General features: G+C 45.0%; 1 protein-coding gene across 3 annotated transcripts; it reads left to right on the top strand.

The window, feature by feature from the left end:
- Positions 1 to 2,333: 2,333 nt before the first annotated feature.
- On the top strand, positions 2,334 to 15,141 carry LOC109680974 (apolipoprotein L3-like). Of its 3 annotated transcripts, none has more exons than XM_020155585.2 (4): positions 2,334 to 2,372; positions 10,358 to 10,446; positions 12,977 to 13,103; positions 13,840 to 15,141. In XM_020155585.2, the coding sequence occupies exons 2-4, from the start codon at positions 10,416 to 10,418 to the stop codon at positions 14,705 to 14,707; spliced, it is 1,026 nt and encodes a 341-aa protein (XP_020011174.2). In that variant the 5' UTR covers positions 2,334 to 2,372; positions 10,358 to 10,415; the 3' UTR covers positions 14,708 to 15,141. The 3 variants fall into 3 exon arrangements, with proteins under 3 accessions (XP_020011174.2, XP_073940503.1, XP_073940502.1); XM_074084402.1 differs by lacking the exon at positions 2,334 to 2,372 and adding an exon at positions 3,974 to 4,086; XM_074084401.1 differs by lacking the exon at positions 2,334 to 2,372 and adding an exon at positions 10,129 to 10,231.
- Positions 15,142 to 25,022: the final 9,881 nt, after the last annotated feature.

Raw genomic sequence — 25,022 nt, 5'->3', positions numbered from 1 at the left:
TCATCTTGACAAGGGCTTTGGAAGAGGATTACTAGCCGAACATTAACAGAAAGCTGGTCCCCTGGCCTTAATACCAATTCACAAATAACTAGAGCAGGGCTTTAGAGGAAAAGGAAATGAGGTTTGTTATTCGTCAGATGAAGAGGAAGACAGGGAGAGTCAACCTCCCAAAGCTCTGTCACCCACTTAGAGGGAAAATGTCCACTTTTCAAAGGGAAGCTCAGGGATGCAGTTTGAGTATGAGACAAAACGCATGTCCCAGAATGAGTGCTACCTTAGTTCTCTGGGTTCTGGTGCCACCTCTCCAAAGCTGTGCGTCTTGGTAGAAGACTGCCTGGTTTAATTGAGCAGCAAAGGTTTTTTGTTGTTGTTGGTTTTTTTTACCTTGAGCTCTCCAGAATGTAGACAGAAGGAAAAAGCGTCAATGTGGTTAACAAACAGAGTTAGTGGGCAGTATGCCAGCTGCTCTACCTGACGTTTTTCCCTTTTGAAGTCTCTGGTTCATTTTCCCCACTTCCATTTCCATGGAAAAGAGGCCTCTCAATTGTCTGTTTCCCGCCTTTACTTAATTCCTGGCCCAAGTAAGGATCAGAGCGTCTCAACAAGAGCAGCTTTTAAGCACTGTTACGAGCACACACGGGAGGGATGGGGAGGATTTCCCTGCTCTGGCCTCATTCTGAGAGCTCCATCCACATATCTCTTCCCGAAATATCTTTGCCTCCAAGTCTTCAGATTTATTTCACAAGAGTCCTGAGCTTCTAGCCAGACCCTTAGCTGTTGCCCAGGAAACCCTGAAGATCCTGGCCTGAGGAACCTCCCCTCCAGGCAGTGGACTGAGGATATCTGTGTCGTTCTTCAGGATCACACCTAGGAGGTGCTCCATGGCTGTGCAGCTCTGCCTGTAGATGGTGTGTGGACAGAAAGCCCAGCATAATCTGAGAGGGTGAGCAAAGACAACCTGGTGTATGCACCTGTATTTGGGCCTGTGGTCTTTTCTGTGTACTCAGTCATTTGATTCTCTAGTAAGTTTCAATAAATTTCCTTCTACAGTCAAGTGTGTCCATTCTGGGGACCTTTGATGTAATGCACTTGCTTCACTAAAGGGACCTACTTAGAATCTATTCTTTTCTTCCCAGATCAAGGGATTTCTGGACATGTACAGTCATAGAGAGGCTGGCCCTGACTTCCTATATGATGACTGAGACTACATCCTTCCCTGCCACCCCCGCCTGGCACCCAGGGCTCCCACACCACACCTAGGGTGGATAATTTGCTGCTCTCACAGGGGTCCCTGAATCTGGAGCAAGTGAGGCAGAGACCAAAGATCCCTGGAACCAATTTCCTGTGATAGTAGCAGGGCTCCCCTGGGGACAGTGGAAATGGCGATGGCCTTGTTTGCCCCAGTAGGATCATATCTCAAGGTGGCAGAGGCAGCCCCTCCCATATCTTTCCTGACCAAGTGTGATCTTGTGTTCCCTGCCTTTGGTCACCATGTGACTGTCTTGGTTTATTTTTTTTGCCGAGCATGGTCTCTAGCCTCCTTCTGACTTGGGATACCTCAGATATCATTCCAACAAATGTCCTATCTAAAAATTTTTATTCACATGTATTTCTTGATAGTCCCATGCATGCATGTATTATACTGTCATAAACTTCATTCCCATATTACTCTTTCTTATCCTCCCTCCCTGGCCCTCTTTATTTTAAAGTTTTAGTGTGTTTAATTATGCTATTGTCATATGTATATATAATGTATTTGATACTTTCCTCTCATCGCCCTTTCCTTTCCTTTTCCACCTCCCCATTGTCCCCAACAGTGCACCCTTTGCACTCATGTCATATTGCCATTATGTCTCGATTCCACATGTGAGAGAAAACGTGAAGCATGTCTTTCTGAGGATGACTTATCTGGCATACCCTGATGATCTCTAGCTCCATCCATTTTCCTGCAAGTGACATAATTTTATTCTTCTTTGTGGTAGAATATTCCTCCTTTGTGTATCTATGTAACATTTTCCTTATGCATTCATTGGTTATTGGGCACCTGGGCTGACTCCATAGGTTGGTTATAGTGAACAGTGCTGCAGTACACATGCGTGTGCAAGTATCTCTAGTGTACATTGACTGACGTCCCTTTGGATATACGCCCAGGAGTGGTCGAACATGGTCATCTCATAGCTCTTTCTTTAGTTTTTTTGAGGAACCCCCATAAAGGTTTCCATAGTGGCTGCACTAATTTACATTCCCACCAACAGTGTGTAAGTGTTCCTCTTCCTCCACCCCACCCCTACATTTGCTGTTTTCTTGTGATAGCCATTCTGTCTGGGGTGAGATGGAATCCAGTGCTGTTTTGATTTGCATTTCCTTTATGGGTAAGGATGTTGAAAATTTCTTCACATATGTGTTTGTCATTTGTAGTTCTGAGAACTGTCTTTTCAATTCATTTGCCTATTTATTCATTGGATTATTTGTTCTTTTGGTGTTTAATTTTTTGTATATTCTGGATATAAATACTTTGTCTAATGACTAACTTGTAAAAGTTTTCTGCCACCCTGTGGGTTGTCTCTTGGTCTCATCATTGCTTCCTGGGATGTGCACAAGTTTTCTAATTTGATGTGATTCCATTTGTCAATTCTTGCTCTTATTTCCTGAGCAATTGGAGTCTTTTCCAGAATGTTCTTCCTATGTCTACATCTTCAAGTGTTCTCCCTATGTTTCCCTACAGCACTTTCAAAGTTTCAGGGGTTGTTCCACTTTGAGACAATTTTTGTACAGAATAAGAGATAGGGGTCTATTTTCATTCTTCTACATGTGGAAATCCAGTTTTTCCGATATCATTTGTTGAACAAGCTGTCTGTTTTCCAAAATTTGCTTTTGGCATCTTTTTTGAAAATCAGATGGCTGTAGCTGTATGGATTTATTTAATTCAGGTCTGTTGACCCACATTTTTTTTTTAGCTGGCACCATGGTATTTTTGATACTATGTTTCTGTAGTACAATGTGAAGTCTGGTATTGTCATTCTTACAACTTTGCTCTTTCTGCTCTGCATTGCTTTGGCTATTTGGGGTCTTTAATATTTCCAAATGAGTTTTAGGATTGACTTTTCTATTGCATGAGGAATGGCATTGGGATTTTGAAGGGGCTTGCATTGGATCTATAGATTGCTTTTGGTAGTAAAGCCATTTTCATAGTGTCTATTCTGCCAGTCCATGAACACGGGAGGTCTTTCCATCTTCTAGTGTCTTCTTCAATTTTTGTTCAATGCTTTATGGTTTTCATTGGAGAAGTCTTTAACATCTTTGGTTACATTTAGGACAAAGTGTTTTATTTTGTTTTTGAGGCTATCATGAGTGGGATTACTTTCCTGACTTCTTACCCTGTTCATTGTTAGCATATAGAAATGTTATTGATTTTTGTATGTTGATTTTCTATCCAGTTACTTTTCTGAAAATGTTTATCAGATGTATGAATTTTTTGGTGGAGTGTTTAGGTCTTTTAATTATGGGGTCATATCATGTTACTTCTTCATTTTCTATTTGTATCCTTTTTATTTCTTTCTCTTGAATCATTGCTCTGGCTAGGAATTCAAGCACTATACAGAATAAGAATGGAGAAAGGGGATACCTTTTCCTTGTTCCTGAGTTTAGAGGAGGTGATTTCAGTTTTTCTCCATGTATACATTGTCATATACATTTGTCATATATAGCCTTCATTATTTTTCTTGTATCAGTATCAGAATCTTCTCATTCCTCTACCTTGTCTTCAGGCTCTGATAGTCTGTCTTCAACATGATCCAGTCTCTTAGCATGGCTTTCAACTGAATTATTGAGCTTTTCACCTCTGGACACTCGGAGTGGGACAGTAAGGAGGGTGGGACTGAGGGTGTCACCCAAAACAAGCCATATGTTTGGTTGTTTTTTTGATAGTGAGCTGCTCAAAACTTGGGACTTCCTTTTTCCTTTTCAAGTGCCTGGGTATATCAGAGGACACATCTGGTTGTAACTCAGATGCACAGCTGGCAACAGCAGCCACACAGCTAAGGACAACTGGGTCCCATCCAGTCTCAGCCAGGGGAAGATTCTGCAGTAAGTTGGGGATGATGTGACCTCTCTCACCTCACAAGGGCTCTGGAAAAGGGTTACTATCCCTATTACATAGATGATCTCAGGAAGGTTAGGCAGTGGGTCAAGGTCCCACCATCAAGGAGCAGCAGAGTCTCGATTTGCACCCATGTTTATGTGTGACTGCTTCTCCCTCCTTTTGTACCTTAAAACAGAAGAGAGTCTGAGAGTCACTAAAATGGACTCATGAAGCTCCCTGTGGGTTAGTTTGTGTGTGAGGCTGCCTGAGACAAGTCCAGGTGACCCCAAGAGAAGGTGCTTGTGGAGGGTTCTACTCCTTAGGGAATAGAAAAGCCAAAAGAGCTGGAGGAGGACAGGAATCCAGAGGCCTTTAGTAGCATGGCCTGGCTACCCTGAAGCTGGCACTGAGGTCTGATGGGGCCAAAGGGTTGGTTTTGAGATATAAGGAGTCCAGAGGTTTGTCACACAACCTATCTCAGAACACTTATTCTATGCCAGGCCCTATGGGATGACCGAGGCTCCAGGTCAGAAATGAGTTTCTCAGAGTGTCAGAAGGCTGCTGAGCAGGTGGAAGGCAGGTCTGCACCATTTGTCCTCACCTGGCCTCTAGAGCTCAGCCTGTGTAGGGTGGAGAAAGAAGGCAGAGGCTGATCTGTGTATTCTCATGGGATAGGTGGCCAGACAGAGGGACTGGAAGGGGCATGATACAGAGTGCTGTCCACAGAACCATTCCAGCTTTGCAATTGTCAGATTGATGACCAGATCTGGGTGTGTGTGTGTGTGTGTGTGTGTGTGTGTGGTCAGAATGAAGTTGACTCTGATGTATTCAAACAGAGGCATACCTAGAAACATGGGCATTATCAAAATAACACTTTTGAAGGGCATTAATCTTCATGTCAGGAGCCCAGAGATGGCCTCGGTGTGCCCACCGAGAGCTGTGTGATGTTGTGGAAGTCACTGTCCCATCCAAGCCCCCTTTATCACGTGATAGATGAAGTTAGGATTCCTTGCCCTTTTGAGCCCTCAGAAGGCTGCTGCCCTTCTCTTAGTCAGCATGGGAGGTCATGCAGTGGGAGTGAGGGGACAAAAGGCATTGGGAACCCAAGTTCCACATGGGACTTGAGAAAGTAGGGAACGGTCGGAAATTTTTCACGGTGGAGAAAGTGGGGAAGGCATCCTAAGGGAGTGAGCAGCCCCAGAAGAGCCCTGGGGTGGGAAGCAGATCATGATCAAGGGGTCAGGGAGCATTGGAAGGTGCACACAGGCAGGGAGAGTTGAGGAAGGAGGGATTGGAGCAGGCAGGAGGGAAGGTGTGCTAGGTGAAGGGGCTTGAACTTGACCCTGAGAGGTCATCAAAGACTCCTCAGGAGGAGCGTGCTGTATGAGCCCCTCTTTCCCTGCCCAATGAGGATGCCTACAGCCACTGGGATGAAAGACCTTGCTGAGGTCTCTTTTCTGCTACATATGGAGAGCTCAGTCCCCAGGTAGGGAGACAGCTCCCTATCGGGGTGGAACACTTGGCAGGGCAGGGCAGGAGCCCTGGGGCTTCCTGTTGGTGCTTACACTCTTTTCCCTCTATAGCCTTTCTGGGACTTGAGCAGCTAGCCATAGGCTCTGTGCCAGTTGAGGTGGAAGAAGCACTGCTCCATCTCAGCACCTAGTGAAGCCCAAGGAAAGTCAGAGCAAGACAGAGGACAAGGAAGGATGAGACCTAGGATTCATATGTTTTTACCAACGTGTGGGGTATCACCCAAGGCCAGCTCTTTCAGTCTTCCCACCCTTTCTGCTCTCTGGGTCGGTTCATGGTCCCCATGTCTCAGGGTCTCAAAATGCTGTTCTGCTCTGGGGTCATGTAGGCTTGGAGCAGGAAGCAAAAGGAAGGAGCTGTCAGCTCTCCTGCCATACCTGTTCCTTATAGCAACAAAGAACCAAGAACTCCTCAGCAGATGTCCCCTTGTTCTCGTTGGTCAGGACTGGGTTACACAGTCACTGTATTAGTGAACCCAGGTCTGGAAGCTCATTCTTCAGAAAAACCAATGGTAGAGAGTTGAGAGTTGTGGGGAAAGAAAGGCTTCATTCAGCAGCCACACACACAGAAGCAGAGCTAGGCCTGAATTCAACGTCTCAGCAGACACAAGACAGGAATAATGAGGGAGAGACTGGCGATAAAGGGACACATATTCTTCTTACTTCTGGGCATAGAACAAGACCTTCTAGGAACTTGACTGCCACTTCTTTTTGCTCCTTTCATTGTCTGGTGTTTTCTGTCTTGGTGCTGGAGGTATTGTTAACTATGATGGGCAAAACCACCCATATATATTAAGACATGTGTGCAGGTGTATGTGTGCATGTGTACATGTGCATGTATACGTTTGTGTGTGTACATACATGTGCCCATGTGTGCAATGTTGTAAGTATGTGTTTGTGCATGCACCTGTGTATGTGTCCATGCATGTGTGAGTGTGCGCATGTGTGTGTGCTTTTGTGTGTTTTGACCATGCTACTGTTTAACTCTGGGTCTCGTTCTACTACTTGAGCCATACCTCCAACCCTTTTTGCTTTTGTTATTTTAGGATATAGGGTCTTGCACTTTTTGCCTGGGCCATCTTTGACCACGATATTTCTGCCTAGGCCTCCCATGTAGCTGGGATTACTGGTGTGCCTCACCACGTCTGGCTTGTTCTCTTGAGATAGAGTCTGGCTAACTCTTTGCCTTGGCTGGCCTCCACCCAAAATCCTCCTATCTATGCCTCCCATGTAGCTGGAATAACAGGGTAAGTCATGTGCCCAACCCTAAGAGTAATCTTCTTATTAACCAATGAAACATTCCTCACTACAACTCCAGTTTTTAGCCTTTATTGCTACCTTTTTTGTATTTTATATCAACTCTTCCCTTTGAGTGTTGGCGAACTTGTGGCCTTTCACAGACTTAGCCCCCCCAATTAAACATGATCATATCAACATTACCTGTTATTATTATGATATGAAAACTGTGAGGACTTACCAGTGGGGGCCTTTGTACTACTCCAATTGTCTTTGCAAGTGTCCTTGCTCTTAGGAGCAGCAGATGTCACAGGCCCAGGGAATTCAGTTCCCTGAAGGAGTCAGGGATCCTCAGAGTGGAGAGTCAACCTGCAGGTGCACATGGGAAGGTCAAGGTGCTGCTGGAAGATAGATCTGCTCAAAGTTGGTGGTCACTGTCTTTGCCCAATTCAGCACTTTTTAAAATCATCTCTTCTTCATTCTTAATGAGCTTGGTCCATCAACCACCAAGGTTTATTCTAGATAGACATTTGTCACCCCAGGAGTCAGGCTTATTTCTTACTGGCACCTGCTCACATCCTCCATCATCTTTAAAGTGATGACACCATAAAGCAGTCCTTCTTTATTGTGTTCGATAACTACTACTCTAACTACTAGAGCGTGACTTCTGTTTTCTTAAAATTAAAAAAAATCAGGGGCTATGTGTTGTGGGCCATACCTGTAATTCCAGCTACTAAAGAGGTCCAACGCAGGACCTGGACAAAAAACAATAGATGTTACTTGAAAAATAACTTAAGCAAAGTGGATTAGTAGTGTGACTACAGTGGTAGAGCCCCTGCCTAGTAAGCATGATGTCCTGTGTTCAAACCCCGGTCCCACCAAAAAATAGAAAAAGGAATAAGTGCATATGATTAGGAAAATCAATGAGGTCTGAGGCTCTTTCACCCCTTTTCCTGTGACAATTGCTTTTAATTTTATCTTTTTTAGGGGAAGCAAACCAACATCTTTAAACAATATTCTCACTGAATAGCATGAGAGTGTGATCTGGGGTAAATTCTTAACTTTGGGTGAATCACTCTCCATGAGCTCCAGTGTCCTTATCTGAAATATGCGGAGGATAATGGCACTTTGCCTGCAGGGTTCGTGTGAGAACTACCAACGTGTCTGTGCCTACACAGCTCTTAAAATGGAGCCTGGTGCTAAAGTAGATGGGCAGTGCATATGAGCTCTTGCATTTTTCTTTCTCTTGATTATGAAATTTAGACATTATTTATTTACTTCCTATTAGGATAGATCAGAAAATACACTTATTTTTGCACTTTGTCCCAATATCCATGAATTACAAAGTCTGTATCTTATACAACTTTGTAGTTAGAAACAATTTCCCTTCATCTTTATTCTGATGTCCTCCACTGTAGCCAGTATTTCTTGCTTTCTCACTTTGTAAATGAGGACATTAACGCTTCTTTTCACCCCCAGAGTGTCACCTCCTGACTTCTCCTTGTGTGGTTGCACTCTCTGCTTTCTCTAGACCACAGCTCCCTCCCATCTCCTGTCCTCAGTTATCACCTCTCCTCCCAGAGCTGTCTTTTGACATTTGTTGAGGCCTTGCTCTCCTGGTGGTCTGATTCCATTTCTCATTGGCAGCAGTGTGAGCAGAGGGAACGTGAGTTCCTAGTTCCTCTGGCTGGGTGTGAACCCACAAGGGATCACTTCCTCGATTTCTGACTTTAACATAGGTATGTTTTGGTTTCCTCATCTGTAAACTGGAACATGCATGGCATACAATTTATAGGTTATTGGAAGAGTTCTGTGAGTTATCATGTATAAACATTAGACAATGACTAGTGCAGAGTGATGTCCGCAGGTGTTTGTCACTACTGTCATTACACCTCTCAGTGCCTTATTCTCAAGGGCATTACTCTCGATGCCCTTTTTCCTTCTTCAAACAAAGGGCCTGAACCCCTTTGTTTTTTTTTCTTATCTCCCCAAGCAAGGTATTCACAAGAGAAGTGGACATTCTCTGTTTTGCAGACCTCTTGTCGTTTTAAGATGACACTGAAAGAGTGGACACCATCGCACACTGTCTGTAGGACTGTAGGTTGTACACTCACTTACATAACAGTGTTCCATTGGTATGAAGAAATTTTAAAGGTTGATACCCTGTGAGTAAATCTTTCTACTTTTAGAAGTATCTTAAACAATCTCAAACGCAGGCAAAGTTTTATGCAAAGATAATGCTCTTTGAATTACAATGTACAGAAAGGATTAGAAACAACCTAAGGTCCAACCATTAGAGGACAATAGATAGGACTGAACAGCCCATAGATGACAAGGACAGGGCTGGCAGGACTTCAGACGGTTATGTGAAAGTCATCACAGTTATCTTCCTTGCCCCTTGCATCCAGCAAGAGAATTCAGGCAAGCCACGAAAATAGAGTTTGAAAATGACAGCAAAGTTTATCAGAAGAGGACACATTTAACAGACTGAAAGCGGGTCATCACTAGAGTGAAAACAACAGGGTCAGCATTTGGAATCCATGGTCCATCTGATCTCTAGGATGCAGCCTATGCACTTGGGTCTTCGTCTTTCTGAATTAAAGTGATTAGCTACGGGAAATTCTCAGTTGCAGGTCCATTTGATGCCTTTGATTTTAACAGACACTGTTGAGTGTTGGAAAGTTTGATTGCGATGTTTTTCTCTCAGAGAAAATTCTTGAAGAATCCTTCATTTTAGATTCTCCTTATATATCCCCTTCATGCATATCTATCTGCTACAAGAACCTGGTGAGATGAAGAATCCTTCACAAGTAAGGAGGGTAGGGCTTTGGGAAGCCACAGGGACATCAGTACATTTACCAGGAACTTGATCACAGGGTACAACACATCATAGGTACATAGGAAAAAGAACATTCCTTTACAATAACATTTATGTGAGTGAGTATTTTGTATGTTTAAAAGAGTAGAACACAGTTATTTGGATCAGAATGCTCCAGCATTGTGCAAATTGGCCACCGCACCTAGCCTTTGTGGTTGTTCCTCTGCTTTAAGATGGGAGTCACAGTTGACCTCATCTCCTGGACTTGTGTGATCTCTTAAGGAGGTGGGAGTCAGAGTCCTGCTTTTCACAGACACTCAAGAAACATCAGCCATTGCCAGGAGTTCACACAGTGCTCCCACCCCCAAGTGACTGCCAGAACATTCCTCCCATTCTTTCTTCTGTGCATATCTTTCTACATTTCCGGTCCTCATCCCATTTCCTTCTCCTTGGACCCTATCAGCACAAGAGGCCTCTGACTGTGCTGGGCTGAGGGCAGAGCAGCTGGAGCAAGATGGCTCACTTTCTTTCCACAGCAGCTGCAGAGCCCAGGGGAAGAGGAACACTGTGGGTTGAGTCTGGCAGGCCTCTACTGCACCATGGAGGGATGGGCAGGAGACCTGGCCCCTGACTGCTGCCTTGGCTGCAGCTGCCTCTCATCACATCCCTCCATGTGCTCTCTCCTCCCTGCAGCCTGGACGCCACGTCTGAGTTTCAAGAAAAACCTCTCAGAGACACCACTGCTGGCACCATGGACACAGAAACCCGTGAGGAGTTGTCAGGTAGACATGGTTGGCTTTTCTAGCTAGTTCCTGCCCGTGGCCTAGATCTGCACCTGGGAACGGCCCAGGTGCTCACTTTATCCATATCCTGCCTCCTTTTGTGGGCCCAGTATAACCTCAGAAAAGTGAGGGCAGAAGGAGAGGGGTATGTTGGGGGAAGGGGGAGAAGAGAAGGTGTGGGAGGAGAGTGGAAAGGATGTCCACAGCACCTCCCCCTGCTCTGGGTTGACCATGGGCTAGTATCCATGAGAAGGCTCTTCTTACCAACTTAGTGCTGGTCTGCTCTGAGTGGTTCAGCAGGAAGAGTGACGCATGATGCCACTGACTGGATGCCACTGTGACCTTTGCCACCACCCATGTGTTTGACCCAGAGCTCTGTACCTCAGCTGTGTCAAGAGAACGGTTTCCCCATGTTGCTCTGAGGATCAGACGTGACATATCTAGGTGGCTCACACAGGTGCCTGCCATATCATAGGTCCTCCTACTGTTGGTTCTCCCCCTCTACTGCACCCCACTGTTTAGTCCAGGTAGCAACTTCCCTCATCCACACCATAGCTGTGCAGGGCAACTGCCCTGCCCTGCCCATGAGAAGCACCTGCTCACAGGTGTGGCTGCCTCAGGCAGGGACTAATTCTGATCATCTCATGGAAAGGAGGAGCCTGAAGGTGACACAAAAAGGAAACAGGCTCCACCAGAGACCACGCTCCCCCCACCCCGCTTACACCAGCCTCCCTGCAGTCCTGCTCTCTCAGGCCCTTTTCCTCCCCTTCCCCAATTGCCTTGGCATCAGAAAATTCTTCCCAGGAGCCAGTGCTGGAGAGAAAACTGTGTCTGGAGGAGGAGTCACATGAAGAACAAGGGGGAGAGGGGAAGATCGGACACCAGGAGCTCCCAACAGGCCCCAGGAGCTTCAGAAAGGGCTGGGCAGTGGATGGAAGGATAGACACCCTCTCCTTTGATAAACAGGCCAGCCTGAATTCAAGGACAACACTTAAGAGCCAGGTCCCCTGAAATATGGACAGGTCATAAGGCTGGAGTTGAAGGTCTGGGCCCCACCATTTCCACCCACCTGAAGATCCTCCTCCTCTGCCAGTTTCAGAGTATCCATCGTTAGCAGAAGGACTCCTCTCTTCATGATCATTTTATGATCCATAGTGTGCAGTTAGAGACATATTTTCAAATTTAAGTAAACTCTACAGGGGTATTTCAGAGTAGAATGCAGAAATCATAGGAATTAAAAAAAAAACACACCACAAGTTGAAAGTAATCAAAAATTTCCATTTGGCCTTGGGTTCAAATCCCGAGCTCTCTGCTTGCTGGTTTTATGCTGTCCCTTTTCCTGTCTGAGTGTCACTTTGCTCTGTGAAGTAAGAACTCTGCCTTTCTTGTGTCTACACAGCAGGAAGCACATTTCATACCTTGCCCAGTGTGCACATCAATGTGTACTGGCCCCCCACACCTGACCTGATAATCTGATATCTTCACATCTAAGCAAACTACACAATTTTGGGGTGACTCACGTGGACTGTACTCCTGACCTGAGACCATTTACAGTCAGTCTCACACTATCTCATTTAATGAGAATATTCACTTGTTTCACTGCTGAAACATGAATGCCTGGGGTCACTAGGATTGGAAAGTAATGCATCCACGTGCCCTGTTCCCTTCTAGAAAATTAAACATTCCATCTAACTGTATATTTCAAAATGGCTATGAGGGAGGATTTGGAATGTTTGGATCCAAAGTAATTCTAAATATTTGAGGTGATGACACACCAATTACTCTGAAGAAAACATGGCACCCTGTAAATATGTGTAATTACTAAGCCATTTAAAAATCAATGCTGAAAATAATTTAAAAATATCTTTTAAAGATTAAAAATTCTGAATTCCTAAACATATCTATGTCCCAGGAAGTTTATATACATATATATGAATATATATAGTGATGTGATTCACAAAATAATACTCGCCCTTACTATGTTCAGTACACTCTTTCATTGTTAATTCTACTTCTTAAAAATGCTCCTCTTGACCCAATAAACTAATGTCAGAACCTCAAGATGGATTGAAGTCACAGTCAAAGGTGCAGGTGCACAGTGATTGCCATGTAGCAGGCACATGGCAGACGGAAGCCATCCTTGGGATTTTCCCATTTCTTAGAGTTGGAAAGCTCACTTTCTGATTTCTCTGAGCTGAAAAAGATTCCAGGGATGGTGGGACTGGTTCTGGTGAGGGCTCTGTTCCTGATGTGCAGATGGGGCCTCCTCACTGTTTTCTGCAGATGGCCTCTACTCTGTGCATTGAGAGGGAGGGAGGGAGGGAGAAAGAGAGAGAGAGAGAGAGAGAGAGATCCAGTGTCCCTTGGTCTTATAAGGAGAGAAAGCCTTAGGATTAGGGCCCTACTCTATGAGCTCATTTCTTTTTTTTTGGTGGCAGATGTGCAGAACCATGATGTTTAATCCCCTTGAAGGTGATGCCATTTACAGTCTGTCACACTGACCTCTGACCTTCTTCATCCTTTCCACTAGGTGTCTCAGGCCTCATTAAGGACACCACTTTATTTCTCATGGATAAACTGATCCCAGAGGATGTGCAGTATCTGGCTACTGAAGATGAAGCATGGGAGGTGTTCCTGGCTGAGACTAATTTGTCCAGGTGACCTTCCTCTTCTTCCCCATTTCATCCTCCACCCGCAGCTTCCAGCCTGTTGTGTGGATTTTCCCTCCATCAGTGTGCGTCTCTTCCCTCAGTTCTCTGACCCAAATTCCAGTCATCTCTGGAAACCCCTCTGTGGCACACCCATAATGGTGCTTTATCAGTCTTCTGCATCTCTCAAGGCAGTCAAGTTGACCACCTGGATTAACCTTCACAGGACTTTAACCCATGTTGCTTCGGGGTGACTTGGAGTCTCCTTCCCCTCCCAGAGGTCAAGGCCTTTAGTGTCCAGTGCCTCTAGAAGTCAAAAATGATACCAAAGCTCCCATCCCACATCACATTGTTAAGGTTGAACATCCTTTATCAAAATGCTTGGGACCAGAATGTTTCAGATTCTGGAATTTTTTTTTTTTTTTTTTGCGGGTACTGGGGCTTGAACTCAGGTCCTTCACCTTGAGCCACTCCACCAGTCCTCTTTTTTGTGAAGAGTTTTTCGAGATAGGGTCTTGTGAACTCTTTATTTGTCCAGGCTGGCTTCAAACAGAGATCTTCCTGATCTCTACCTCTTGTGTAGCTAGGATTATAGGTGTGAGCATTTGAAAAAAAATGTGCATTTGTAAAATCCTTTTCCATTTGATTTGTAGTACATGCTGTGTGATTACTGCAGGGTGGATCTTATGCAGCCCATTTTACAGATAAGCAAACTTCCTTTATCACTTGACCATTACTCTTACAGGGAAGAGGCTGATGAGCTGCGTCAAGCTCTGAAGAAGCTCACAGCAGTCATGGCTGTAGAGGAAAAAGAGAAGTTCCAGAAAGACCTGCAGGAGGTGAAGAGGTTTTGGAATGAGCTTCCTCAGGTGAAAAGGGACATTGAGCAGCGCATAGGAAAGCTCTGTGCCCTCGCAGAGGAGGTTGACAAGATGCACAGGGGCTGCACCATCTCCAACATGGTGGCCGACTCCACTGGTGCTGCCTCTGGAGTCATGACCATTCTTGGTTTTGCTTTGGCACTAGTGACAGCAGGGAGCAATCTGGCACTCTCAGCAGCTGGGATGGGGCTAGGAGCAGTGTCTACTGTAAGTGATGTTACGACCCCACTTTTGGAGGAAACAAACACTTTGTCGGCCAAAGCTGAGACCTGCCGCCTGATATCAATCAGCATGGACACATTGAAGGAGTTGGCAGAGATTGTGGATAAGCTTGTACCCAAAGTTGTATCTACAGCCAACCATTTAAAGGCGTACCTGAAAGACCTTGGACGTAAGGTCCATGCCTTCAAAGAAACCAGAGTCAATCCTCACTTAGTACCTGAAGCTGGGTGCCTCATGAACACTGGGACAACCTCAGACAGAAGTGCTGAGCAGGTGCTTGGAGACACTGCACTGGAAATGACCAGAGGAGCCCAGATCAGGGGTGGAGTCACTGAAGGTGTCTCCCATGGGATGGATGTTTACAGCCTTGTGGGAGAGTCAATGCATTTGTACCGGGAGGCAGAAGCTGAGTTGGCCAAAGAGCTGCGGCGGGTGGGTCAGGAGCTAGAGAAGAAGTTAGAGGAGCTTGTCCAGTTTGAGGGGACATTGCCATCAGACCCTATCCACTGACATGCTTCCTCCTCCCTGAGCAGTGTGCAGTTCAGAGGAGATGTGCTACACAGGGGAGTCCACTCATGGAGGGATTTTATTTAGGGGGGAAAAAAGAGGAGATTAAGTCTATGGAACTGAGTGTTAAGTAGTTGGAGATTTTTGTGGCTGAGCACAGCAAGGATGAAACAGATAGCAACTGGGTCAAAGAGAGGGCAGAGCTGAAATAAAGAACAAGAAGGAGAAAGAGTGTGGTAATGGGAAGAAACAGTATATTTTGGACTAAAGAACACAACGGGAGCATGAGCAACATGTAATGACAAGGTCTAAAAACTGATGAGGTGGAAGGGAAGAAAGCCAGAGTTAGTTGATGGAATTGGGAATTGGCTCTTCCACTGACCCCCACCCCCATGGTCTGATGTCCTAGCAAGAATAAAGTCTTTCCCTGGTCTCTAGTCCTGTGCCTGCAGTGTCAACTGGCCCTTGTCTTGGTCAGGCAGTGACTTCTTGATTATGGTTGGTGATGATGATGTGGTGACATAGAATGGGGTGGAGCACAGAAAGTGTTCAGCCCTCTTCTGGCTGGGGTATACAGAGGGATCAATAAAATCCCAATGAAATTCCAAATGCTCTGTTGGAACAGTGATTGATATGAGAGGTGGTGAGTGACGCCAGATTCAAGGAACAGGTCAAGGAAGTTGTTGGTGTGTAGGCATTGACCAGCTTGGGGTCAAGAGATGCAGCCTCTCATAGCCTCAGTTTCCTCATCAGCTGGTCAAAAGAACATTGAACATTATCTGGTTCTTTCCATCTTGGTTCTGTAGGCTTTGGTTCAAAAAGTATTATGATGATTCCAGGGCAAAAGGGGTGTGAAAGAAGCCACTGCCACAGGCAGAAATGGCCAGTAACCAAATGAAGAGGCAGAAAGATCCAGGATTACACAGAGTTTTCCTTTATTGGATAAAAGTGCGGAAGCAGCAAGACTGGTGGCATTTTCCACCTTGAGTCTGAGAGAGGGGGCTTGTACACTGATCAGGACCCAAGAGGCTTCCATCCAAGCCAAAATGTACTTGATTTTATCTGAAGATAACATCAAAGGTGTCAAGTACCTTCCTAGTGCTGAGAGTGCCAGGGTCAGTCGTAAAGCCCACATGTCACTCTAGTGGTTGTGCTCATGTAGGGTGAGATGGAAATCCATGTGAGGCCAGGGTCCCTCAGGGGCAGTCATGGTGGTTATGATCAAGATGGCTGTGGTCAGGTCAAGCTAGATCCCTACCCCGAGACACTAACCCCTTTTCTGTGGGCTGATTGGCTCACCTGGACACCAGCTGCCTGACTTGCAATTCTCATGAATCATTTCTCATGAGTAAGTCATGCATTACCTTCCTTCTCACTCACTCTCACAGCCACCATTGTCCCCAGACTCCAGCACCTGCAGGTTCCACTGGAACACCAGGTGAAGTTCCTGCACGTCTGGCTCAGGCTGAGCAGAGGTGCTTCCTCATCCAGCAGCTGGGGCTCAGTATAAACCAGGGTCAGAAGAGCCTGTGTGAGGTGTGCTCAAGGATCAGCAGCTCAGGGACTGAGTCGTGGAATTTTCTGTTAATCTTACTTGTTGGTGTGGTACAAGAAAGAATCCTAAGGGAGTCCCAGGGCGGTATCCATTTTCCTCCTGCCCCACTGTGTGGCACCAACATGGATTTCCCTTGATAATCAAGATCAATCAGCACGTCCCACTCAGTGACCTCTTGTTATCTCTACATCATGTAGCAGGAGGAGCCAGATATCATCCATTCAGAACGTATTTTGGAGGTGTTCTTAGCTTAGAAATCTCAACCTTAAGGTCCTAAAAATCATGGGTAGGGAAAAGAAAATGTTGAATGATTCCTTATGTGTAATCATAAAGTTATTGCCTCCATATCAACCTCATAACACACAGATCCACAAATCTCAGCTATGGAGATGACGCACTCAATCCTGGGACAGGTTCAGAGCACAGCACTTCCTACAAGGCAGCTCTCAGCCTGCATGGTGTTTTCTCCCAGCTCCCCTGATGCTGGGTCCTCTCTCGTCATTTCAATTTTGTGCAAGGTGGTCACTTCTGGACATGAGAATCATTAGGCACCAAGAGGTCTTTCAATGAGGGGCCACCCATGATGTGTGATCAAACACGGCCTCTACCCCACCTACCTGGCTAGGGAGCCCCTAGCCAGTGGAAAACACTAGTCTGATGGGAAAGGGAGAAGACTTGGAGCCACAAAGGCTGCCTTCCTCCTTGGTTACTAAGAGTCTCTTTGGTAGTAGAGACCTCCTAGTGAGCATGAACAGTGGACAGGAGGATTTTCCAGCTCTGGCCTCATTTTGAGAACTCCATCCACATACCTCTTCCCCTAATATCTTTGCCTCCAAGCCACCAAAATTCTTTCTTCCAGAATACCGTTCTTCTCACCAGAACCTTAGCTGATACCCAGAAACCACTGCCCATCCTGGCCTGAGGACCCTCCCCTCCAGGCAGAGAGAATTGGAGGATGTCAGGTGTTGTTCTCAGGATCACATCCAGGGGGTGGTCTATGGCAGTTAAGCTCTGTCTGAAGCCTGTGTTGGACAGAAAGCCCAGCAAAGCTTGAGAGGGGCTGAGCACTGATGACTTGGTATATATTGCAGAATTCTGAGCTCTTGGTATTTTCCAGATGCTTAACCATTTGATTCTGTAGTTAGTTTTCTACAACTAGTTAGTGTTCATTTTTGAGTTCTTAGACATAATGGACTTTTTTCTAGGAAAGAACTGCTAAGCATCTACTGTACCTTTCTCACTTTGGGGAGAGGACATCTCAAGTGGCTGAGGCAGCCCTGTCCATATTTTTCCTGACAAATCATGATGATTAGGCTCTCTGCCTTTGACACCACATGGCTCTCTTGGTTTGTCTTATTTCCCAACACCTGGTCTCCAGTTTCCTTTGGATTTGGGGGAAATCGATATCATTCCAAAAAATTTGCTGGATCATTTTTCCCATAAGATAGCACATTTGGTATCTTTGTTTGTGGCCAAGAAGCCTGACTGGTATAGACCAAGAGCTTGGTGTTGTCTTCTTTGCATCTTTAACAAGAACATGCTTGGAATGACGACTTCCTTGGCTTTCACTATGAGGAGGTTTATGAGTGCCCACCTTCATTTTTCGAGACAGATTACTGTCTGGAACTGGCCAGATCTCAGAGGTGAACCTGTGGGTAATAACACTCTTCTCCTGCCCGTTTAAGACCTGGTGATGGCGCTGATCTCTATGTCTTCCAAGATGCTGGTACTGATGTTGATTTAAATATTTGGGGAGCGATGTAAAACTCAATGACCACTGGACAATCTCACTGGAATAGCACTCATTCATGGGTCTGGTGGCCAGTCTTCAACTTCTGAGAACACTCATTTCAGTTGCTCACCAACAGTATGAAAAATGCTGTCCAGGCCAGAGCAGGGTGCCAGTGGACCTAAGGTCAGGTAAACCACTTCAGCTATTCATTTATGGGAGCATATGGATACAGAGAGGCCCTATGTTCCCTCCACCCAGTCCCCAGGCACACAACCATAAGACATTATTCAAATCAGGAAATTAACATTGGCCCAGTGCAATGAGCTACACTACAGAGATCATGGAAATTCCAACAACTTTTTGTTCATTTTTTTCCTGTGTGTTTGTGATGTCCTTTGACACTTTATCATCTGTACGGGTTCATACAATCATTGTGATAATCAAGATAAACACTTATCCATCACCAAGGAACACTACCCCCCTTTGCTCTGATCCTTCCCAGTTAGTCCCATGTCTTTCCTAAACACTAGCCACCACACATCTATACACCACATGTATAATTTTGTCACTTCATGAATATTTTGAAAATGGCATCATATAGTATGCAACACTTTAAGATTGGCTTATTAAAAATTCATTCCCTATGATGCCCTTTGCATCTGTGGCTAAGCTTGTAATGGGATCCCTCCCAGTTCCCCTGCAGGGCTAGGACCTGGCAGTTATCCCTGAACTGACTGTGGCTCCCATCCTTGGCCAGAGCTTCAGGCCTGACTCCTGTTTCTGTCGGCTCTGCTTTTTGTTGAAGGAGACCAGACCATGGCTTCCTCAAAAGTAATGGTTCAAACCAACATGCATTTTATCTCTTACACTTCTGGAGGTCAGATGTCCTCAAACAAGATGTTAGAAGTGCTATGTTCCTCCTGCAGCCTCTGGGAGGCTGGTCTTTTCCTGTTTTCTCCAGCTCTTGTAGAGTCCACCTGCATTCCTTAGCCCATGGCCTTTTCCTGCATCTACAGCCAGCAGCACAAATCTCCCAATCTCTACCTCTCCCTTTCTTTCTGCCTATCTCTCTCTTACTCTCTTGATCATCTTCCTTACCCTCCTCCTCTTCTTCTCTCCTTTAGCATCTTCCTCTTTCCCCTCTCCTCCTATCACATCTCCTTTTCTTCCCTCTTGCCTCCTTCTTGCAAGAACCCTTGTCATTACATTGCTTCACCCAAATAATCCCACATAGTATCCCCTGCCCCAAATAGTTAACTGCATCTACCTGTAAAGGTCCTTTATGGTGTAAGGCAACAAAATCACTGGCTATAGGGATTAGGACATGGACATCTTTGGGAGGCCATTATTCATCTTAACCCAACTTGCATCCTTAAAATTCCCATAGGGATATCTAAGGGGATTTGAAAACTCTCAACTCCAAGTCATACCCAAGATCTCCTTGGATGTAAGCCCTTGCTGGAGGAAGCTCTTCAACTCTTGGTAACCATCTTCCAAGACCACTCTGTGCCATCAGACAAACAAGCGTAGAAGTCAATGTCCACCACCACAGCAACAGATCTGGGTCACTGTGTGGGGCTGTGTCCCACCCGGAAGGTGGGACATTGTGGGTTTTTTTTTAATAGTTTAATATATAATGATAGCAAACTTCCAGGAACAGCTCAGAAGACAGACAACATTAAAAACATGTACTTGAGTGTAGGATGACTCAGTTAGGAAAGTAGAGTGAATGGGCGGGAGATACTATATGTTAAAAAAACACCATTTAGTTGCTGTCAATAAGAAAGTTACTTATTTTTAAAAAAATCCAAATGCTAGCATCATCCAGAAAAATTCAACACGTTTATTTATAATTGTTATAAAGTTGAACTCTGAAACTTGTTTACTGAAAGGTTTGACTTGCATTAGTGCTCCATACCTCCGCATTTATATTAAAAATTCACACACAAATGAAAATGGAAAAACTGTCCCTGCCTGATTTCTATCCCATATTTTTCCATTTGCAATCATATGCTTTTGACCCCACGAGAAAAAAATATCCAACATTTGAGCTACCGATAACAGGAAGAAGAGAGAATTTTTTTTAAAGAACGAAATGTTTCCCACCCCAGTGGGTTCTTAAGCACGTTGAACACGTATGGGGCATGCTAGCTGGGTATCTTTTTGGCATAATTGTTACACACTTGGTATGGATAGCACACAGGTTGGTGCCAACCAGATAGGCCTCACCTCCTTCCTGCAAAGCAGCAATAGCTGAGCTCTGGAAGCATGGATCTGTTTTGAAGTCCTGAGCTATTTCCCCACAGCAGACGCTGGAAGGGGAATTTGCAAACCAGAAGTTTGGTGGGCTTCTAATAGCTTCTAATTTCAGGGAGTGTCACAGTACCAGGCCTGTGACAGTGAGGTTCTTTCATCCTCCGGCAGAGGACGCACTCTTCCCAGTGGCTTTTGTAGCCAGGTGTTTCCTGAGCACCTTGCCACCAGTGGATTTGCAGGTGGTCTGCTTAGTCCATGGTACAGATTGCTCCTTACTTACTCCCCTTCTCCTTTGGCTGGAATGAACCACCAAGAGGCGCTGATCTTAGAGAGTGGAGGTGACACTGCAGAGACTGAGAAATTGGGACATAGTTTTGAATTCACTGCTCTGATCATCCTCAGCTGACACCATTTGTTCCAGAGCAGGCTGTGACTCTATGCTCAGGGTGAGCCTTAACCATTGACAAAGTGATAGCCACCTCCTTATGACCACAAATCCGGAAAAGGAGTTGAAGAAAATATGAAGAGAGGGTGAGAAAGAGAGGCATGGGGAGGGGAGGTTGAGCAGGGGGACAAAGTCTGCTGATCCCTCCATCTCCCACTAGCAATGCTGGTGTTCTCCACTGGAACCTTCCAAAGCAGTTTCTGTGCTGCCTTCTCATTGGATTACGATCCACTTGGACTGAAATTGCTTGTGGACCAAAGATATTGGCCTAGACTCCAACTCTGGAGCCACAGACATCGTGGGTGACTTCTCTTGCTGTTTTATAGCAATTCTTTAGGATCTCCAGGTGGGATGGTCTTCGCTGGCATCCTCAGAGTTAGCAAACTCTAATTCACTCTTTGGCTGGAGTCCCCAGGCCTCTCCTGGTTGCTGCCTCCTGAGACTGTGGTCCAGAATCTCTGAACATTTCAGTGATTCTGCACTCTGAGCAGAGCATCTGCATCCCATAAGGCTGTGGCTCATACGGACATTCATTTACCTGGTTTTGCATCTCACTATGACTTTGTGATGCTAAATTCCTGCTGGGAAAAGGGGGACGAATCAGCAGGAAGGGAGGTTACAGAAGAAAAATGACCAAACAATAACTAAACAAGAATTGTGTCAAATGTCAGATCAAACTCTGTTTGAGTCTTGGCTTCTCTTTCTGAGTAGCCAAGTCATCACCCTCTCCTCTCCTCACTGAAAAACCAGAGTTCACCTCACAGTGTTTGCAATATTATATGTGGATTTGAAAAGCAGGGGAATCACTATAGTGCGTGGGTTCTTTGTAGTCACCATTGTCCCTCCCTCAGAAGCTGGAGCAGGTGGCTATTAAGCACTGCGTGTATTTGCCAGGATGAAATAGGCTCCAATGGAAAGGGCAGGTTGGCACTCTTGGGTCCCATCTCATTTGTAAGCCCTTCTGCTTAGGGGATTACCTATAAGTCCCACGGTGTGACTTACTAGCCTTAGACCCAAGGACAAGCAGTGGACTTTGTCCCTTCCCTACAAAGTGTATTAGGAGCAAAGCAGATGGTGATCAACTCTTCCCGGGGAGATGTTGGAGGGCTTCTCAGAGGATGCAGTGCTGATGTTTCCAGGTGGCAGGTGCAGGTGCTCCTGGCAGAAGAATCAGTGTAGCCAAATGTCTTGAAGTCATATGGGCAAAACATTCAACAGCAGCACAGCAATGAACCTGCAGTGGGTGTCCAGAGTGGGGGAGACTGTGCTGATGCTGCTGGTAGGGAAGGCAGAAATGTAAGTATTTTGGGGGAGCTTGGGCTCAGTACCAGCCAAGGAGGTTCAGAAAGTGATCTGTGCATGGTCCCACAGTCTGTTGATAGCAGGTCTATTTCCTGAAGATCACGGAGAAGCCCTGATTGAGATAGGTTGTATGGGGAAGGACTTGGAACGTCAGGACTGAGGTTCCACTAAACAGGTAGGAAGCATCAGAAGAGGAGAAAGGGCAAATGAACACTGAGCCACTAACATGTTACGTGCTAAAAGCAAAATGTGTGTTTTCTCTACCTTCCTGTCAATGGATTTGTCATAAAAAACCAGAATACACCACAAGGCCAGAAAGATTACAGACTAGGAGCCCCTTATGAATAGACCAGGTTAAAGCTGGTGAGGTCAGGATGGTCACAGAAATGCTCACTGCTTTTCTGTAGGTAGCATCTCTAAGGCGTGGGTATGATAACCCACAAAAGTTGCCTATGTTACTTTGAAATTTGAAGGGCAGGCATCTCTTCTTCATGTCATGTTTGTCCCCTTTGCTTCCTCAACCTTTGAGTTAGAGTTTACTCAATTCTGCATGAGAAATATTTTGTCCAGGACTATAGCACAGGGTGAACTTGGCCTATTGCATGTTTGAACCTATTTGTGTTTCTTCTACTCCACCCTTATGCATTTTTTGTTTTGTTTTGTTTTAAATTTTCAGACTCAGTCATTGAAAGTCCCTTTCATAAGGCCAGGACATCTACACAAGACAATGACACCAGCTGTGGGAGCGACTCAGCAGTTCCTAAGCAGAGCTCACCGGCCATTAGCCCACCAGGCATAAGGCCACAATATTTTGTGTGCTTCATTATTTTAAGTGCACACTAATTGTTCAAAGTGATTTTGCCATGGTGTTTCACACGTGCATATATTGTACTTTACTCAGGATAATCTTGATTACTCTCTCTCTTTCTCCCCCCCGCAGTGTGTCTCATTGTGCATCTTCATACACAATATGATTCACTGTTACTCTCTTTTCTTCTCCCCTCCTCCCCTATCCCCGCAAACAGTTCCACAATCATAAATATGTTCTCTATATATGTATATAGAGAGAGACACAAACAAATATATATTACAAACATGTTATATATATATGTATATATACACACATACATACATACATACATATACATTTATTTTGATGCTCAGTGTTTATATGGGATCTGGCACTTCTCTTCTGCAGCTTCCTATAGTCTCTCCTCCTTCTGTATACTTAATTTTTTACCTATACTATCCTTTAGTGAGGTTCTTTGTAGTCTTGCCTGTTTGTTGTTCTGAAAGCTTCATGCACTTGGATGACTCTTTCTCAAGATTTGGGAAATTTTTTGCTTTTGTTTTATTGAATATGTGTTCCATGCTTTTAGCTTGCCCCCTTCTCCTTCTTGTGTGATCATGGCTTGTAAGTTTGGTCTTTTAATGGTGTTTTAGTCATCTTGCATGTCCAGCTCACACCTTTTTTTTCTTTATTTTTATCTAAATGTTCTAATTCATCTACGTCTTCAAGTCCTGATAGTTTATCTTCAATTTGATATAGTGCATTGATTAAGCTTTCAAATAAGTTTCTATTTGAGATCTTGAATTTTTGTTTGCAGAATTGCAATTTTTTCAGAATTTATATATCTTTATTGAATTCTTGTTTCATATTCTGCATTGTTTTCCTTGTTTGATATACCTATTTCTTTTTGAAATCATTTTGGTTTTTATTTGTATTCTTTTTAAATCCATTCAGGTGATTATATGTGTCCTCTTTAAGTTTGTTGACCATTCTTACTAGCTTTCTTTTGAATTCTTTGTCCCAGTTTTCACAGACTTCACTATCACTAGAGTCCATTCTTGTAGAACTGCTGACGTTTGGAAGAGTCATATTACCTTGTTTTCTCTTATTTCTTTTATTTGTGCACTGATATGTGTGCATCTGACAAACGTCAATGGTTGGATGTTTTAATCACTTGTAATTTGCAGTTGAAATATTTTCAGTACTTGGCAGTACTTTGTAGGGGTAGGGTTCAGGTGCAGTTTCACACCACTAATCTGAGGGTATAGCTCAGGGAAGCAAGCCTGATCCCAAGTAGCACTCAGAGAGAGGATAACTAGCAGGAGACTCTTACAGATCCTGATGTAGAGGTTGGTGCTATATGTGGGCTGAGGGCAGGGCTGGTCAAGGAACCATTTTTCTGGGATATTTTCACCTTAGAAGTATCACTTTTTTGTGTACAAGCACTGCTGCTGGCCACAGGTACTTTACAGCCACTTGTTCCACAAGCAAAGTGGTTCTCAATTTGTGCTTCTTGGGGAATAATCATCCAGCCTAGGGGTGTCCCCTGAAAGTACGGGAGAGTGGGGCAGCAAACAGAGCACTGAGTTTTGGACTGCCGGAGGACAACTGAGTTTCAGCATTCTACCTGCTGGTGTCAGTGCTTTCAGACCTGCCTAGCAGTGGCTGGGGAAATATGTGACATACAGTACCTGGCCTCAAAGCTTTCAGTCCTACACAGTAGTAAACACATGAAAACAGGAGCCAGCTTCCAGAGGCTGAGCACTTTGCCAGTTATGTGCTCAGTGCAAATGTTTCCTCTGTGATCCTCAGGTGATGGGACTCTCTTCCTTGCCAGGGAGGGCAGTGCCACTGACCAATGCACCCTTCACAGCGTGAGTTCCCTGTTGTTTAAACTCTTGGCGGGTCCATGACAGACCCTCACCCTCTCCCTCTCTACAACCACCTCTCTTAGCCATCTGTCAGCCAGACACTGTGTCAAGGGGTCCCAACACTCCCTGAGCTAGATTGTTACTTGTTTTTCAGTCACCAGGGTAGCTCAGTCTCATACAATAGGCCCTCTTTCATGATGGCACCTTGTTGTGGCTCTCTGAGTTATGGGGAGTGGTGAGATGTCTTCTCCAGGGTCAGCCTGACTCTCAGGAGCAGTTCTATCTCAGCTCATCCTCACACTGGTTTTGAGGCTTTCAGGAAATGTGGGCTTACTGTGAAGTCATAATTGTCAGTGTGCTACATAGC

Source organism: Castor canadensis, chromosome 8 (assembly GCF_047511655.1).
Source record: "Castor canadensis chromosome 8, mCasCan1.hap1v2, whole genome shotgun sequence".
Taxonomy (NCBI): domain Eukaryota; kingdom Metazoa; phylum Chordata; class Mammalia; order Rodentia; family Castoridae; genus Castor; species Castor canadensis.
The sequence above is the reverse complement of the archived record's forward strand: the minus strand, read 5'-3'. Positions and strand labels throughout refer to the sequence as shown.